At 32.0% G+C, this 20,098-nt stretch overlaps 1 protein-coding gene across 1 annotated transcript; it reads right to left on the bottom strand.

Annotated features, from left to right (window-relative positions):
• Positions 1-16,686: 16,686 nt before the first annotated feature.
• LOC120089206 (zinc finger protein WIP2-like) lies at positions 16,687-19,554 on the bottom strand. Its single transcript, XM_039046617.1, has 2 exons — positions 18,743-19,554; positions 16,687-17,235 (listed from the first exon to the last, which is right to left on the bottom strand). Exons 1-2 carry the CDS (start codon positions 19,421-19,423, stop codon positions 16,810-16,812), a joined length of 1,107 nt encoding a protein of 368 aa, XP_038902545.1. The 5' UTR covers positions 19,424-19,554; the 3' UTR covers positions 16,687-16,809.
• Between the last annotated feature and the right edge of the window lie 544 nt (positions 19,555-20,098).

Here is a 20,098-nt window from a genome sequence, read left to right as displayed (position 1 = left end):
AATTTATGGACTAAACTTGTAGTTCAATATATGCTTTAATAAAGACAAATTCTTACAAGTGAAGGATTAGGTGACATATAAAATTAACAAATAAGTAATTTAAGATTGAACAATTTTTTTTTTGCTGAGATTGGAGTCTTCATTGACGAAATTCTTTTTGTTTGAAACATTATTAACGCTATTCAATTTTGTCCTATCACTTGAGAGAACATATTTGCTCATGATTTTGCAAAGTTGGCTTCATTTCAAAAATGTTCTATGTTTTGGAAAGATTGTTTTCTGAACATAGGGGTTTTGTGCTGGCTTTATTGTTCCTTTATTTCTGCCTAAACAAAATAAATCTACCAATTATATACAAGAATTAGGCTGGCATATGTATACATTTTTGCTATTAAATATAGAGAGATTTTCAAAAATAGAAAAATAAGAAAACTATTTACACAAAATAACAAATTTTAATTTTCTTTGATAAACGTTAATAGTAGTCTATCAACGTTTATCAGTGATAGATACTGATAAAAATTTATCACTAATACTATGTGATAAATGTTGAAAGAATTCTAAGTGTCGTCTAATAATTTTTTTTTTTTACTATTTCTATAAATAATTTGATATTTCTTTTTATCTGTAAAAATTTTCGGTAAACATATTTAACATCGAAATTTTCTCACTAGTTCTCTCTCTATGTGTGTATTATTTTTCGTTTAAATTAAAGCTGTTGTGCCTCCATTCAGAAAAACAAAAAGAAAAAAAGAAAAAGGCGTTGTTGTGCCAAGTTTATTATTATAGTAGATTATTGTCCTTTGCATGTTTCCTATAAGATTTCTTCACGTAAAAATATTATATTTTTATAATCAATAAAGGAAATATATGTTGGATTTAATTTTTCAAAGTGTTTGTTGATTTTTACAAAAAAAAATTATTTTAAATTGTTTGACAACTATACAAAATAACTTTTAAAAAAAATGAATTTATGAAATAAGTTTGTTGAAGAGAAACACATAAAATCAACTTTTAAGAAAAAGAATTTTTGAATGCGTTTAATAGTTAATCTCTTCTTAATTTATATAATACATAAAATGATCAAAATTTCTTTAGTAATATTTATCTCAATTCCACCATTGGTGTCATCGGCTACCATCATCCTCCGTTGACCACCACCTTACAAACTACTTCGACTAAACTTTTTGCCATCGTTGGTGACGCACCTCTGCCAACTAATTTTGGCGACCATCTTCGACAACCACATATGACGACCTCCTTCTGGAACCAATTCCGACAATGACGATCTTTGATGACAAGTTTAAATGACTAAATGCATCTATTATCTCCAATGACCAACTCTAGATCGATCACATACTAAAGAAAATACAAACGAAAAAGTTTGATTATAGGATTTAATAATTAATTTTTTATATCAATTTGACATTGATAGAACACTCTGAATACATGACAAAAACAAATAAATTTATATATAGAAATATTTATAGAAAATATAACTAAATACATAACTATTTTTATTTTAAAACATGTTTTTATAAATAATAATAATAAAAAATAAATAAAATGACTTTTAAAAAACATTATTTTAAACAATTTTTTTCAGGTCAATATCGAAATTTCATTGGTAAATTTCTGGATATACATATTTCCACATCAGTCCAGAGCAAAAGTTAGAAAAAGTATCTTGGAATTAGGAGACCTCAAAGAGAAAGTGGTTAGATAGGAACTATTAATTATATATTCTTGGAGTAATGTATCCATAAAAACTTTTAAAGCCATCAAAATCTGCTTTGGAAAAAAGCATATCTTTTTCATTAATCAAAAGGTTGATTTATAATGCTTTCATATTTTTACTTTTATCTTTTTTTCTTTCTTTAACTAATGTAAGACTTTCCAAACATTTAACAAAATTATTCAACAACTTGAATTGAAGTTTTAAAAAAATAATAATAAAACTTGAAAAGTGGGTATGCTTAAATTTTTTTTTATTTTTTATTTTTTTTAATTTTTTGCTTATGCTTTTATAATGAGGAAAATTATAAGAACTGTTTCATTTGGTTGAGAGGAAGAAGAGAAGTATATTTATATATGAATCTAAAAGTTATCTTTTTTCCACTCCCTTAGAACATAATGTAAAAGGCTTGTGTTGTTCTTTAGAGGTTAAATTATACCCCCACCCCTAGAAAAATAAAAGAGTGAATCAAAGAAGAAAAGCAAAAGGTAGCTAAAAAATGGAGTAAGGAATGAATCGATGTGGGGAACTAAATCCATTTAAGTTCCATCTAAAGGACATCAACCAACATGATCAGATGGGATAAAGGTCAAATTTGGATGTGAAACATCCCAACTTTTAGAACAGTGAAAAGTGTTTTTAGTTAATTTTAAATATTTTATATTTTCTTTTAATTATTTTTTTTGTTTGTTATATAATGGTTAATGTTACTCTAATTAATTATAAAAATATTAATATATAAGAGATTCACTTGAAAGAAGAAAAAAAAGACTAGTTATTCCATAGGTGACAAATAGTTTTTTAGATTAAATTTTAATCATTTTATAATTTCATTTAGCAAATAGTAAATTATAAATTAGAGATTTGAACTTCTGAAATTTTGATTGAAGGTATTATTATGTCTTCACCAATTAATAGAGCTATGATTCAAATATTCAACCCTAAAATATATTGGACTATAGTTGTAGAATCTTTTTTTTTCTTGTTCACTTTTTTCAATATGTATATATATATAATTTCACATTGTTGAGCTAAAAAAATCATTAGTTTAGAACCCATTTAATCATTATTCTATTTTTAACTTTCCATGGATTTACTCAAGGCTATGAGTTTTTCACTATAAAAAATTAAACTATATAATTCACTAAGTACTCTTATAAATCACAAACCTATATAATCCAAAATAAAAGTTATAAAACTCATAATTCATGGTTTATAAGACAAAATATAGATTAGATAGAATTTAATATTTGAATAATTTTTTTTAATAAAAAAAAAAAGGGTGATAGAAATTGATGTAGTGAAATAGGGTTACAAATTGGTCTTGAAATATGAAAGGCTGTAAAAGGGTTTTGATATTCGATACTTCAACTACGTTTCCCAATTGCATGATTTCCCATATTTCACATATCGAACAGAACATTTTGAAAAATCAGAAGATAAATATTAAAATTAATAATATTTGAATCTTAAATAGAAAAAAAAAAGAAAAGAAAAGAAAAAAGAAAAAGTAAAGTAAAAGTAAAATATTACTGCGACATCATGTCTTTCATGGTGAAGGGGAAAGATGGATCCATCATGTCTGAATGGCAGACAGATGGTTATTAGTGCTGCGACATCACACTGGAAATGTAAGACTACAGATTTAACAAGAAAAGAAAAGAATCGCATTTTTATTTTTATTTTTTTTACTTTACTTTTTTGTTTTTTTTACTGTTGTGTTAAATCACTCATTCATTTCTACTTTCAAAAATCCCCTCTTCCCTAATAACTACTATAACTGTTCTATTTTCCTATTTTAACAGTCCTCTTTCTGGACCTAAAACTTTGAGATGACATCTCAATAAAAACCCTTCCTCTCTCTCACACCTCATCTCAAACCTCTTCCGACACTTCAACAAAACCTTCCACTAAATCATCGATTAACTTAAAAATTTAAGTTTATTAATAAATTAATTATAGGATTCCAACACAAGACTTTCAATTTTGATTCTATGTTAAATCAATGATAAAAATTCTATTTTTTTTATTCAATTATGAGATGGAGAATTCGACATTTTTTTTATCTGCGTAGACTATATATGTTAATTAATTAAATTAATGGAGAAAATCCTTAAATATTTGAATGTGTGGGAGAAAGATGTAATAATTTTTAATCATGGTCAGGAATTTATGATGGGGGAGTTGAGTTGTTTGTAAATAATTGTTTCAGTTGCATATAAGCTATGCCCTTTATCATAATTTTGGACCCCATTTCTTGTCCTTTTACACCTTTCCAATCATAAGGGAAATAGTTTGATTCTAGATCAAATCTAGTAAAATTAGTTTTAGGCTATATTGTATTTGTTGGGATTGATACCCTAAATCTCATGGGTTTTATAGCTTGTAATTGTAATGTATAAACAATTTATTTATTTAATAAAATATGAGATATTTTATTTATCATTTAGTACTATTAACCCACAAAACCAATAAACTAACATCATCTGTAGCTTAAACATGTATGTAGAGACATATAGGTGGATCATGTTTAAATGATAACCTAAATGATCTGTAGTAGATGGATAAGGCTGGATATCTTATCCTGGTGACACTACGAATACGACCAACTTTATAGATGTTATAATTGTTGTAAAGTGCTACTAATGATCTAATCCTGATCATTTGTGTAGAGACATGTGAGCGAGAGTGTTCTATACAAAGGAGTCTGTATAAGACCGGACCACGAAATGACTAGTCTCTTTATATAACACCATTCATAATAGAGACTTACATTTCACCAAGATGACCATAGGTGACATGACCTGAATCCTAAGTGAGTTGTGAACTTTTGCCTATGAAGGCGGTCCTTTGGTCTGTATGGGTGAGAGTGGTCAGATTGCCGACTCAATAAGCTTACCATTTTTCAGATTCGTTTGATTGGGGAGTTGGGAACATAGTTACATAAGACGAAAATCGCTCCTTCTCAGATGTCGGGGTAAGTAGATAAATTTCTCCCTTAAAGGTTGATTCTGGGGCTTGAACAATGTAGTGCCTGTTGGGATTGGTGTCCTAATTCTCCCAGAGTCCCGTAGTTTGTAAACTATACACATTGTTATGAATAAAATAAGAGTTGTTTTATTTGGCATTTACTCATATCCAATAAAAAAAACTCCATGGTTATTGTATGAAAACTTAAGCATGTATATGAGATATACAAATGGGTCATTCCTTAAGTGATAACCTAAAAAGCTCTATAGTATAAGGATTAAGGAGGGATACCTGATCCTTGTGACAATACGGATACGGCTCGCTTTGTAGAGGTTTACAAGTATTGTAAACTACTATAGATGGTTGATCCTGACCATTCATGTGAAGACATGCGAGCGGGGGTGTCCTATACAAAGAGTTTATATAAGACCAGACCACGAGATGACTAGTCTCTTTATGTAATGTCGTTGATACTTGAGACTTACATCTCACCTAAACGACCATAGGTGACAAGACCTTAATCCTAAGTGTTTTGGGAACTCCGGTCTTTGAGAGCGGTCCTTTGATTAGTATGGGTGAGAGTGGCCAGATTGTCAACTTAACAAGCCTACCTTTTTTGGGGATTTGTCTGATTTGGGAGTTGGTAACTTAGTTACACAAGATGAAATTCACTTCTTTCCCGAAGCAGAGGTAAGTAGATAGATTGCTCCCTTAAAGGCTGATTTCGGGTCTTGAACATAGTGGCCACAACTTCTCTTTGGAAGAGATGACTTAATCATAGTAAGACTATGAATTATTTTCATTAGAGGGATCAGTGGTATTTAAGGAGTTAGATGTAACTTCAGGGGCAAAACGATAAATTGGTCCAGCTATATTTACGAGCAATCTGTGAAGGGTTATCACACTATTGATTGGTTGATATGGACACAAAATATATCTGTAGTAAAGAGAGTTCAGTTGCCCTTAGTAGAGTGTCTGACAGTTAACGAATGGTGAATCTCGTGACTAAAGAGTTTTGTCAGTTATTCACGTACCATTGGAGTTTTGAGCTACATGTTCATAAGGTCCCCTTGGTAGCTCAATGGATTCAAGTTGAGGATCAGTTCTTGGTGTTGATTTGAAATATTCAAATTGGCAAGAGATAATTCGATTATATATGATATGATCTGTGTAGTGTATGAGGTACATCAAGTGGAGGATTAATGTAAATGAGATTTACATTAAGTACCATGAAATAGAAAAGAAGCTATGGTTTATATTTTTCATGAGATGAAATATTAAAACTATAGGTTATAAGTATACTATGGTAAGCTGGTTATCATATATATCTATAATAATATTAATTCTTGGATCATTATCTCTTTTTCTCTAATAACCAATTGAGTGGGAGATTATTGATGGTTTCATGGTAATCGTGAGATAAAAGGAAAAATGTTTTCCTAATTTTAGTTATGTTTTTGTGAGAGATTCTATTCTCGGAAAGTTCTACAGTGGTTGTCAAGTAAATGAGATTTACCAAATGACAGCTGAAGAGAGACTAGACGATCGTGGAGTGTTTCTATACGATAGTCACTCAGTTGGCCGATTAGCTAAACATCGCACAACTTTTGTTAAACGATCGCATAGCTTCTGTTAAATGATTGAGCATCGTCTATACAATAGATATTTGTCATCTTCCACTTACTCAATCGTTTACACGATTGTTCTTTCTCCGGTCTCGTCCTCTAACCAAGTCCACATAGAGCCCACACTTATGGATTCTTACACCGAGAATACTAAGGTAGCCATTTTGGTGGTGTCGTACTTAACTCGATATTGTCAAGGTTTATTGGAGGCATTCGTTGTGTTTGTGGTCTTGGAGTTTGCTGTGTTCGTGATCTCGGAGATCGCTGAGTTAGTGGTCACTGTGATTGTGTTGTATTGCGATCAAAGTGTTTGAGCGTTCATGATCAAGGGTGTTGAAGATGAGTCTTCAAAGGTATGTAAAATTCTATCCCTTGATCTTATAGTAAAACATGCTGTAATTTCATTTTGTGCATAGTCTGTATGTTTCCATTTCTTGATTGTAATTATTAATATTCATATACGAATGAAATTTTGAACGATCATTCCGTTGCTCATAAAAATCCTCACATCTGATTTCCTTCAACGCCACACCCTTTCTTGGCTCGAGAGGGGTATGGTCATAGTTGAACTATGACTTATTGTTCATTAGAGGGATCGGTGGTACTTAAGAAGTTAGATGTAACTATAAGAAGAAAAAAAACAATAATTTTGGCCCAGTTGTACTTACGAGCAATTTGTGAAGGGTCATTGCACTGTTGACTGGTTAAATCCAATGGACACAGAAATATATTTGTAGTGCGAAGAGTGCAGCAGTCGGTCTTTAGTAGAGTCTCTATTCCAAAATCACAGAGCCCACACCTCCTGTGATTTTCAGACCCTATGGAGAATACAAAGGTAATTTTTGTGGTGGTGCCCCTAGGTTTTACCGTTCGTGGTTGTAATTGTTCGTGATTTTTATTGTTCGTGGCTGATCGTTATTGGAGAGGGGATTTCGTGAAAGCTGTGAGTTCTTCAAGGGTAAGTGATTTCTAAACCCTAATTCCTAGTGATTTCTAAACCCTAATTCTTTTTCCTTCTCTCAGCAAGCTGTAAATCAGTTGACATAATACATATTTTGGTTCTGTAAATTTCTGTTTTGTATAAAATTAAAAATTGAGATCGATCCCCGCTTTCGCTGCAGAACTTCATTGTTCCTTCAATTGGTATCAGAGTGGTGGTTTTGGTCCCAATTTTTTTTTCCAAGATTGATTTATAGATTAATGATGGGTATGCATTCTGTGAAATATTTCATATCATGAATGTGTTTGAAATGATGATGGTTTACAATTATGGATAATTTCAGGATTGGACCTTAGATTTATCGCTTTATTTTACAACTTGGTTTGTAAGAGCCTTTAGTTTTTGGACATAAATTGCAATAGAGTATGTAATTTGAAAGTTTTGAGTCGTTCATGATCATTTCAGAGTTTTTCTAGAGAAAACGAGGCCAAAATCGGAGAAGATTCAACGGAATTTGCAACTGTATAGTGGCTACTGTACAATAGCATTGCAACGTTGTGTCATAGCATTACAACATTGTGGAGGGCGAATGGAATGTTCTTTCCATGGTGTTGCAACGCTAGGTCACCGTGTTACAATGCTCTGAGATGGAAAGAATAAATTAGTTCGTGGTTCGGCTCGTGGCTCAATTGGTTCGCTTGGTTTGAGCCGTTCATGGTCGTTTTGGGTACTGAGCAGTCCGGTTTATGCAGTTCAAGAATCGATTCACCTATTTAGAATCGGTTGGCTATTAATTATGTAGTAGTTACTTTTAATTAGTTAAATTAACATAATAGTTATATTAATTTAATTAATTGCCTTAGGAGTCCAATCCCAGTCCAATAATTGTTGTTTAAATTATATATTTGATATATAGTTTATTATTATTTATATATGTCATAATGAATATCATATAGTAGAATCCCACCATAGGTATGTATTATTTATACATCATTTATATTATAAATGTCATAATATATAGCTGCATAATTTAATTTTATAGCATGTTCATGCATTATATAATATAAGTATTATAATATATGTTTGCATGCATTAATAACATAGTCATGCATCATTTATATTATAAGAGTTATGATATATAGTTTGAATGTATGGATGGATGTATGTTATTAATTATTTCATTATTTTATTATATAAGTGTTATGTATGTTAAGTAATGAAATGGAATTGCATGAAGCATATCACTACTTTAGATTATTTTATAATTGTTATAATTTATCTAAATATGTTTTCACATGCAATGATTGGTTTTAATTTATTTCATTTCTTTCATAAAATTTATAATTAAATGAAATTAAAAATTAAAATCAATAATTTAGAATTGTATGCAAACTTTAGGTTAAAATCATTTTTTAAAATAGTTTAAAAATATGATTCACATAGACCTAAGATCACATTTCTAATTAGATTAGAAATAAGTTTAATCTTTTAATCAGTTTAATAGGATTAAATTGGTTTTAATTAAAAGATTAAATTTATAGTAAATGCATCTATAAAGGATCTTTTGTCTAAGGTTAGTTTTGTCTAGGATGGGGTATTTAAGTTGACGAAAACGAAACACCCCTACCTGGGAACTAACCTAGAAAGGTGAATTAGATAGATTTGCTACAAGCATACAATTATTGATTAGAGTTTATTAAAGTGTTTAATGAACATTAATCAAAGTTGTTTAACTATCCAAAGTAAGTGTTACTTTTGGGCAAATTTAAACAATCACTTAGTAAAAATAAGTAGTCTTTTCTAAGTTAAAGAACCCTAGGTAAAACACTCAGTGAGAGAAAAATAGAGTATATAATACTTCATTTTTCCTTTTTTCACTTTTCTCCATATAAGTTCACACGGTGAGATCTATACTCGGCCCCGAGGCACCTTTGCTTATGTCCCCCTATGGGTGGTGTTTGTATAGGATAATACCAAGGTGAATGGAGAAAGTGTTTATAGTAAGTGGGAGCAGGACGTGTGTTAACACATCCCACGGTCTCTCTCATTAGTTTATAGTAAATTTTCATGCTCGGTCTCGAAGCATCTTTGTTTGTATCCCCCTACGGATGACATTTGCATGACTCTTTACTCAAACTTTAGAAATTGATATGATTGTTTTAGTTTTTATCCTAATCGATTTTTTCCTACTGTTGGCTCATTGGACGGAACTCTAGAATCTAAATGGTGGGTTACACTTACAAGAAAATGTTAAGCTAGTTAACATTAACATTTTCTGGACCGAACAATGGTGACTAATAGTTACAGTAACAAGGAATTTTCTGTATATTGGTTGAGATTGTCTCTTCAGTGAAGGGGTATTTAATCATCCTACAGTGGCTTTTACCCTGCCTCACTGAAACATCATTGCAAAATAGATGTCACATAGGGTACATTAAATTATTTTGCTAAATTTGATTGACTTTTCTAAATGGGTAATGCTTGAAACTAAATTTAAATAAATTGTATGTTTAAACAAATTCATTATGACTTCCGCAACACTAAACTTACTCACCGCCGACAAACTTACCGATGAAAATTACGTAACATGAAAAAACACAATCAACACAATATTAATCATCGATGACCTGAGATTTGTCCTTATAGAGGATTGTCCTCCTCTTCTTGCTTAAAATGCTCCTCAAAACATTTTGGAGGCATACGAACGTTGGACATGGGCAAATGAAAAGGTCCGAGCGTATATCTTGGCAAGTCTTTCTAAAATCTTGGCCAAGAAGCATGAGTCCATGCTCACTGCCCGTGAGATCATGGATTCTCTACGGAGAATATTCGGACAACCGTCCACACAGCTCAGGCATGACGCTCTTAAATTCATCTTCAATGCCTTTATGCAAGAAGGGGCATCTGTTAGAGAGCATGTTCTCAACATGATGGTCCACTTCAACATGGAAAAAATGAATGAGTCTGTCATCAATGGGGTCAGTCAAGTTAGCTCCATCCTGGAAACTTTACCTAAAAGCTTTCTACAGTTCCGAGCAATGTTGTTATGAACAGGATTGACTACAATCTAACCACTTTGCTCAATGAGCTACAGACTTTCCAATCTTTGATGAAAACTAAGGAATAAAAGGGTGAGGCAAATGTTGTTTCATCCTCTAAGAAGTTTTACAGAGGTTCGACCTCTGGAACTAAGTCTGTGTCTTTTTTTTTCGGTACTTAAAAGTGGAAAAAGAATAAGGGTGGAAAAGGGAAAGCTAATCCACCAGTTGCTGCCCAGAAAGGCAAGAAGGCCAAGATTGCAAAGGGAATTTGTTTTCGTTGTAATTAGAAGAGACACTAGAAGAGGAATGATCCCAAATACTTGGTAGAAAAGAAAAAAGCCAAGCAAGGTAAATAAATTACTTGTTTTGAAGACTTGTTTAATGGAGAATGATGATTTAGCTTGGATAATAGATTCAGGCGACACTAACCATGTTTGTTCTTCATTTCAGGGAATTAGTTCCTAACGACAATTGGAGGCTAGGGAGATGACGATGCGTATTGGAACTGGACACGTCATCTCAGTTGTGGTAGTGAGAGGACTCCGGCTTACTTTACAGAATAGATATATTTTATTAGAAAATGTATTTGTTGTTCCTAACTTAAAGAGGTACTTAATTTCTATATAAAGTGTTTACTAGAACAAAAATATTTTGTTTCATTTAATGTAAATAAAGTGTTTATTTACAAAAATGGTATCAATATTTGTTTTTCTAAGCTGAAAGATAATCTTTATGTGCTAAGATCGTTAGCAACTAAAGCATTCTTAAACACTAAAATGTTTAAAATTGCGATAACTCAGAATAAAAGACTTAAAATTTCTCCTAAGGAAAATGCTCATATTTGACACTTAAGATTATGACACATAAATCTTAATAGGATTGAGAGACTAGTCAAGAATAGATTTCTAAGCGAGTTAGAAGAAAATTCTTTACCGGTGTATGAATCATACCTTGAAGGCAAAATGACTCAAAGATCTTTTACTAGAAAAGGTCACAAGGCCAAAGAGCTCTTAGAACTTGTACATTCAGACTTCTTTGGTCCGATGAATGTTAAGGCATGAGGAGGGTTTGAATATTTCATCGCATTTACTGATGATTATTCTAGGTATGAGTATGTTTATTTAATGCAACATAAGTCTGAAGCCTTTAAAAAGTTCAAGGAGTACAAGGTTGAACTTGAAAATGCATTAAGTAAAACCATTAAAAAAATTCGATTTAATCGAGGTGGAGAGTATTTGGATCTAAAATTTCAAGACTATTTGATAGAACATGGAATTGTATCCCAACTTAGCACCTGGTATACCTCAACAGAATGGTGTATCAGAAAGGAGAAATTGAACCTTGTTGGACATGGTTTGGTCTATGATGAGTTATGCTATCCTACCAGACTCGTTTTAGGGTTATGTGGTACAAACTGCAACCTACATTTTGAACTTTGTTCTGTCCAAAAGTGTTACTAGAATACCTTTAAAATTATGGAATGGTCATAAAAGGTAGTTTATGCCATTTTAGGATATGAGGATGCCCAGCACATGTGTTTGAGACAAATCCTAAGAAATGGGAACCTCATTTAAAATTGTGCCTATTTGTAGGTTACCATAAAGGAATGAGAGGTAGTTACTTCTATGATACTAAGGATAATAAGGTGTTTGTGTCGACAAACGCTACCTTTTTAGAAGATGATCACATAAGGGAGCATAAGCCCCACAGTAAAATTGTATTAAATGAATTTTCTAATGAAACTATTGAACCTTCAACAAGAGTTGTTGAAGAACCCAATACCTCAACAAGAGTTGTTGAAGTTGGTTCATCTAGTAGGTCACATCCACCTCAAGTGCTTAGGGAACCTCGACGTAGTGGGAGGGTTTTGAACCTACCTGTTCGTTATATGGGTTTAACATAAATCCTGACTATCGTAGCTGATGGAGATGTTGAGGATCCATTGTCTTACAAGAAGGAAATGGAGGATGTTGACAAAGATGAGTGGATCGAAGCTATGGATCTCAAAATGGAGTCTATGTACTTCAATTTTATTTGAGATCTTGTAGATCAACCTGATGAGGTTAAACCTATAGGTTGTAAGTGGATCTACAAGAGAAAACATGATGCTGATGGGAAGATGCAAACCTTCAAGGCCAGATTTATGGCAAGGGTTATACCTAAGTTGAATGAGTCGACTATGAGGAGACTTTCTTACATGTTGCCATGTTGAAGTCTATCTGGATCCTCCTATCCATCGTCTTAGATTATGACTATGAGATTTGGCAAATGGACATCCAGACAACTTTTCTGGATGGCAATCTTAAGGAGACCATTTATATGGAGCAGTTTGAGGGATTCATAAACCCAAGGTCAAGAGCAAAAGGTTTGCATGCTTAATCGGTCCATTTATGGATCAGAAAGCTTCTCGATCTTGGAATATAAGATTTGATACTACCATCAAATTTATGGCTTTGATCAAAATGTTGATGAGCCTTGTGTATACAAGAGAATCATCAATAGTTCAGTAGCTTTTCTAGTGTTGTATGTAGACGTTATCCTACTTATTGAGAATGATGTAGGCATGCTGACTTAAATTAAAAGTTGACTAGTGAACCAATTCCAAATGAAAGATTTAGGAGAGGCGTAGTTTGTTCTGAGCATTTAAATCTTTAGAGATCGAAAGAACAAATTGTTGGCCCTGTCTCAGACATCGTACATTGACAAGTTGCCTGTCAAGTTTTCGATGCAGAATTCCAAGAGAGGTTTACTCCCTTTCAGGCATGGAGTTATTTTGCCTAAGAAACAATGTCCTAAGATACCTCAAGAAGATGGGAAAATGTGATGGATCTCCTATGCATCGGTTGTTGGTAGCCTGATGTATGTGATGTTATGTACATGACCTGACATCTACTATACAATGGGGATAGTCAGTAGATATCAGCCTAATCTATGATTTGATTATTGGACCGCCGTTAAGAACATCTTCAAGTATCTGCGAAGAATGAGGGACTACATGCTCATGTATGGTTCTAAGGATCCGATCCTTATAGGATACACGGACATTGATTTTCAGACTGATAAGGATTCTAAAAAATTCACATCAGAATCTGTGTTCGCTCTTAATGAAGGGGCAGTAGTCTAGAGGAGCACCGAACAGGGGTGCATTGCTGACTCCACTATGGAGATTAAGTACGTAGCGTCTTGTGAAGTTGCTAAGGAAGTTGTGTGACTCAGGAAATTTCTGACAGATTTGGAAATAGTTCTAGACATGTCTAAGTCCATCACCCTTTATTGCGATAATAATGGTGTTATGGTAAATTCCCAAGAGCCTAGGAGTCACAAGCGCATGAAGCATATAGATCGAAAGCATCATCTCATCCGAGAGATTATGCATCGAGGGGACGTGATCATCACGCAAATAACTTCGAAGCACAATGTTGTTGATCTATTTACAAAGGCCCTCATGGCTAAGGTGTTTAAGGGTCACCTGCAGAGTATAGGTCTACGGGATAGGCCATATTTAGTCTAGGGCAACTGGGAGATTATGTATTGGACGTGTATTATGCACTAGTTTACGGTTTTATGTACTTGTCTAACTTTTATGATGTACACCCCACTAGCTTTAGGACAAGTGGGAGATTGTTGAGGTTGATGTCCTAAATCTCGTGGGTTCTGTAGTTTTTAATTGTAATGTACAAATAATTTGTTTATTTAATAAAATATGAGATATTTTATTTATCATTTAATAGCATTAACCCACAAAACCAATAAACTAACATCCAAGGTTATCATCTGTAACTTAAACATGTATGTAGAGACATATAGGTAGATCATATTTAAGTGATAACCTAAATGATCTGTAGTAGATGGATAAGGCTAGATACTTATACACATCTAGATGTGTATAAGAGACAGTTTTATGAGAGAGGGAGTTTTTTTTTTTTTTTTTAGAACTCAAGAAGATCCCAAACACTCTCTCTTCTCCTCTCAATCTATCTCCCTATTCCAAAATCACAGAGCCTACAACCTGTCTCTTATACACATCTAGATGTGTATAAGAGACAGTACTCTCTCTTCTCCTCTCAATCTATCTTCCTATTTCAAAATCACAGAGCCCACGNAACTCCTGCCTATGAAGGCGGTCCTTTTATTTGTATGGGTGAGAGTGGCCAGATCGCCGACTCAATAAACCTACCATTTTGGGAATTTGTCTGATTGGGAGTTGGGAACACAACTATACAAGACAGAATTCACTCCTTCCCTGATGTCAAGGTAAGTAGATAAATTTTTCCCTTAAGACTGATTTTAAGGCTTGAATAATGTGGCGCCACACCCTTTTATGGCTCGAGAGGGTATAGTTATGGTTGGATTATGATTTATTATTCATTAAAGAGATTAGTGGTACTTAAGGAGTTAGATGTAACTGCAGGGGAAAAACAGTAATTTTGGCCCAATTGTACTTACAAGCAATTTGTGAAGGGTCATTGCGCTGTTGATTGGTTAAATTCAATGGACACAGAAATATATCTGTAGTGCGAAGAGTGCAATTTTCGGTCTTTAGTGGAGTGACCGGCAGTTAATGGATGTTAAATAATTTAATTAAAGGAGTTTAATTAATTAGTGAAGTACCATTAGAGTTTCAATATACAAGTCCATAAGATCCCCTCTATAGCTCAACAGTGATTCCTGAGAATCAATTTTGGATTAACTTGAATTGTTCAAATTAATTGAGGGAATTAATTATATGTGATATAATTAATATAAGGTATTTGATACATTATAAAAAGTTTGTTTGAGAGGAAGTAAATATTTGAATATGATTCAAATATTAATCATGTGAATTGAATTCATATAATTAAATTTAGTATAAATGGGTTTATATTAAATACCATATATTAATGAGAGAATTAAAATATAGGTTATATTGTATTTAATACAATATTAAACTATAGGTTATGTGTTATATATGATATAACATATATATAATAAGTTAGTTATTATATATATATATATACACACACAATATTTATCTAAATTTAAATTAATTTATTTTAATTTTAATTTAAAATTAAACTTCTCTCCCCTTAATGCTCTCTTAATCTCATGTAGTAAGTGGGACAGTTGGACTGGTGATAATCTTCTTGACAGAAGACTTGTGATAGCGATATTCTCTGTGTTTGAGATCTCAAGAAAATCCTAGACACTCTCTCTTCTCCTCTCAATCTATCTTCCTATTTCAAAATCACAGAGCCCACGCTTCCTGTGATTCTCAGACCCTATGGAGAATACATAGGTAATTCTTGTGGTGGTACCCCTTGGTTTTATCATTCATGGTTCATGATTTTCATTGTTCGTGGTTAATCGTTATTAGATAAAGGATTTCGTGAAGGTTGTGAGTTCTTCAAGAGTAAGTGATTTCTAAACCCTAATTCCTTTTTCCTTCTCTCAGCATATTGTAAATTAGTTGAAATAATGCACATTTTGGTTCTGTAAATTTTTGTTATGTGTAAAATTAAAAACTGGGATCAATCCCTACTTCTGCTATAGAACTTTACCATTCCATCAGTATTATTGTAGCTAATTATTGCATCAAGTATCAAAACGAATTAATTTATCAAAGCAAGAATTAATTTATCAAAGCAATACTTAGTTATAAGCTAGGCTGCACCTAAATTTCATGATACCCTTTTCTAGTCACACAAAAATATTTTGTAATTGGATGCAATAGAGGTTGTACAAGGGATGAGTGCAACGCGGCTGCACATAAATCTTTTCCTTCGTCAAGTAGTATAATTTCATTAAACCCAGATTTTATATATATTTAAAAAAAAATGTAAAGTCAAAATTGTACAAGTGGAAATCTCTTAATTTCTCTAACTTTTTCTTTGATTATCATTTAGTTTTTGAAAATAAAAACTTGGTTTTTTTTTGTTATTCACTTCTCTTACCAAAAAAAAAAAAAAAAAATTGAAATTTAGTTAAGCATTCAATTGCTTTTCCTTTAAGTAGATAAATTATGGCAGAAAACAAACACAGTTAAAGCAGAAAACTAACAAGAAATTGGAACCTAAACTATATCTAATTTATCCAATCTGTTAATAGCTAAAATGAAGTATTATCTATATAATTGTATTGCAAATGGTAATTTCGCAATTTTGAGCATTTTTATAATCACGTGTAAATAATACATATAACCTAAATTCCTCGGCCACCAAAAATAGTAGGTTTCAATGGAAAATAAGGAAATCAAAGAATAAATAAAATTAAACCCTAGGCATATTCAAGGATAATATATGAAGGCAAATTTTAATTTGAGTATGGCATATTCAATTAGCATATACTTGGTGAAAAGAACAACAATAATAATGATTTAAAACAACTCCAATTTCACAGTACAAAAAGCTACAATTAATGATGATCAGAATTATGGAAGCAAAAATTAATCCAAAAACATTTGGGATAATATATCAATAAAATGGTCCGTAATTATTATTAATAATAATATATATATGATAATCATGTTTCAATCTCAGAAGCTGGCTCATCATCTTCATCAAAAGAGTGATCATCAATCCCATAAGCTGCATGGCCATGTCCAAAGGCTTTGATATGATCTTTAAGAGATCTTTTATGCTTAAAATCAGAGCCACAAGTGCAATGCCAAAGCTTCCCACAATTCTTCTCATGAGTTCTCCAATCTCCTCTTACAGCAAAAGCTTTCCCACATTTTCTACATGTAAATGGCTTCATTCCATGCTTTCTTTTGTAATGTGTTTGAAGAGTTCTGAAGTCTTTTAATGGCTTTGATCTTGGATGGTCTATGTTGTTTCTGCACCCAGCTGCACAGCAATAACATGGCAGCCTCAGCATTGCTGTTGGTTGTGTTCCTCTTAGTGATTGTGGCCCTTTTCTATATTGACTCCCATGCCCCCACATATGCATCTGCTAACATGACAACACGAATATAGCTCAGCATTTAATCATGTCATTAATAAAATCGTAACAATAAAAGCTTAGGTTATACATGTTACTATATTCATGACGACAACGTCAAACATACATCAACATGAATATATATAACTCAACACTTAAGAGTTAGAATATGATATGAGTGTTAAGAATGTGTCAATTTAATTGAGATATTCAAATACACCAACGGTTATAAAAACAAAAGAAATCAACCCTAAGCGATGGCGATTACTAAAGTGGCATCAGCTACATTCTTAATTTCAGACAGATCGATGGTCAGCTCGCATGTAATTATGATCTTGAGGAAGGGTTTGAAATCTTAATTATTTTATGTAGATATTTCATAAAATTTATGAATTTTTTTTCAAACATGTGTATGAAGTAGGGGGTTTGAAATTAAACATATATATAATAAAGTTGTTGCACTGAGGTCAATCTGATCAAGTTCAGTTCCTTTGTTACAAATTTTTCTTGTACATATATCATCACTCTCAGTTCTCTTTAGGCAAAAGATTCAGGAGTTTTCAACTTAATAAATGATATCAAATCTCCTGAGTCAATTATGATGGTCAAAGGGAGAATTGGAAAAGCAAAGGGGTAAAAAATTTAAACAAGAAAAAAAGAAAAAGAAAAAAAAAACTTTTGTTGTTCTCAAAAACTTGGGATTCCTTTTAGTGTTGAAGTACAAATATACCAAGAATATAAAGGCTCAAAATTGCATTAAACAGGGTTCAAGTGAAAGTACACAAAGAATATAATTAGGAGCAATAATGTTTGAGTTAAATTAGATTTAGATTTCACACGAATGCCAAAGTTTATTAAATAACACACGAAGTTCAAAATGTGTCAAAACAGCAAAATGGCTGCTGTGTGTTGTTCAATCACATAAAAGAAGGGATTTACACTGATCTCTTATATTCTGAAAATACACCAGCAGATATGAAGATTTGTTCTGATCTTTTGAAAATCCCCAAAACTACAATAATTATGACCATGCACCAAATATATATATATATATATATGAAAATTGCTTAAATGCATTGTGACGAAATCTATCTTTGTGTATCCCACCAAATATTTAAATAATAATTGAAAGTTAAATGCACGAAGATAGCAAAATTTGGGATGTACCAAAGTATTATATAGATCACCTGTGAAGACAACCAAAACCCTAAAAAAAATTAATAATTAACCAAAATTATGAAATCTCATGAGAAAAAATAAATAAATAAATAAAAAGGGCCCTAAAGAGTCTGCAAATATTCTTTATCCTAGTCACTCCCAAGTTATCAAATTACAAAAGAGCCAAAGGCTGAAAATCAGTCTAGAAATTTTCAAAAGAGTAGGGAAGCAAGCATATGGCATAAAGATGAAAAATTTCCTCTTTTTCAGCAATATTATCATGATAAAATGAATAAAAAAAAAGGTACTGATGAACACATTAAAATTGAATAATGAACATAATAAAATAAATAAATACCTGCATGTTGTTGTATCTGTTGAAGGTTTTAAAGCAAAGAGGGCAAGAGAACTGAGTTGGACCAATAAGAATCTGAGCAGGAGTTGGAATCCAATATTGACCCTTATTAAGTCCAGTAGTAGTAGTAGTAATAATAGAATTATTAGATAACGAGGAATAATTATTAGGAAGTTCTTGTAATTGATGATGATCTTCTTGATCTGATATCTCAGTTGAAGAAAGTCTCAAAATCAAATCAGAATTAGAAGAAGAAGAAGAAGGAGTTGGAAGCCCTAAATGCAAAGCAACAGTAACATTTTGATCATCATTGTAAACATCATGATCAACATGATCATCTTCACAATTAGCAGCAGCTGGAAGCTTGCACAAGTTCTTCATCAAATCTTCACTGTCATGATCTTGTACTACTCTTGCAGGGCTTAAGCTTAAAAGGGGAAGAAGAACTTGGGGAGAGGAAGAAGAATGATGAGGAGAAAATAAGGGAGATGTCATGTTGTTTTCTAGGGTAGTATTGTTATTGTTATTATTATTATCATTGGAGTAAGAAAGAGAGAAGAGATGATCATGATAAGGAGAGTAAGAATTTGAAGAAGAAGAAGAAGAAGAAGAAAAGTAGTGGTGAAGAGGGTATAAATTACCAAAAGAGCCATTATTATTGTTGATGGAGTAAGGATCAGTCATTTTGAAAAATGGTTATGGGGAAGTAGATGACTGTTTAGACAAACCCTTATAATATATAGGAGAAAAAGAAGGGACTGAAAGTTAATAAGATAGAATAGAGAGAGAGAGATTTTGGACAAATCACAACAAAATTAAAGAGAAGGGTGTTGTGTTGTGTTGTGTTGTATTGTGAGGGTTTATTGGAGAAATAAATCCAAAAAAACAACCCTTTTTTCTAAATATTTTGAAACCAATCCTTTTTTTTCCTAATTTATTTTTTTAAAAAAACCTTATTTCTCCAATAAACCCTGTGTTGTGATATAAAAAGGGAAGGAAAAAGAAAAACTAAAGAGGAATTCCCAAGTGAGTGGAAAAAAGGACAAAGGCCAAAATCACATGCTAGAATGACTAAACAATGAGAGCAAAAAATAAAAATTAGAAACAAAGGGTGTGGGAAGAGAGATATCACAAGTCTTGGGATTTGAAAGAACAAGCGACTCATTGAACAATGTGAAAAGAGTATATCTAATAATATTAATTAAAATTAAAATTTAAAAAAAAAAAAAAAACATAACCCTCTCCCCTCATGAATAAAACAAAAAAAAATAATATAATGCATCATGAGTTGCACTCATCTTTATATACGTTATTTAAAATATTAAATTATCAACTTACTATATGATAAATATTTTTTAT

This window comes from Benincasa hispida, chromosome 10 (genome assembly GCF_009727055.1).
Source record: "Benincasa hispida cultivar B227 chromosome 10, ASM972705v1, whole genome shotgun sequence".
In the NCBI taxonomy this organism is placed as follows: Eukaryota; Viridiplantae; Streptophyta; class Magnoliopsida; order Cucurbitales; family Cucurbitaceae; genus Benincasa; species Benincasa hispida.
This window is presented reverse-complemented; position numbering and strand designations above follow the sequence as displayed.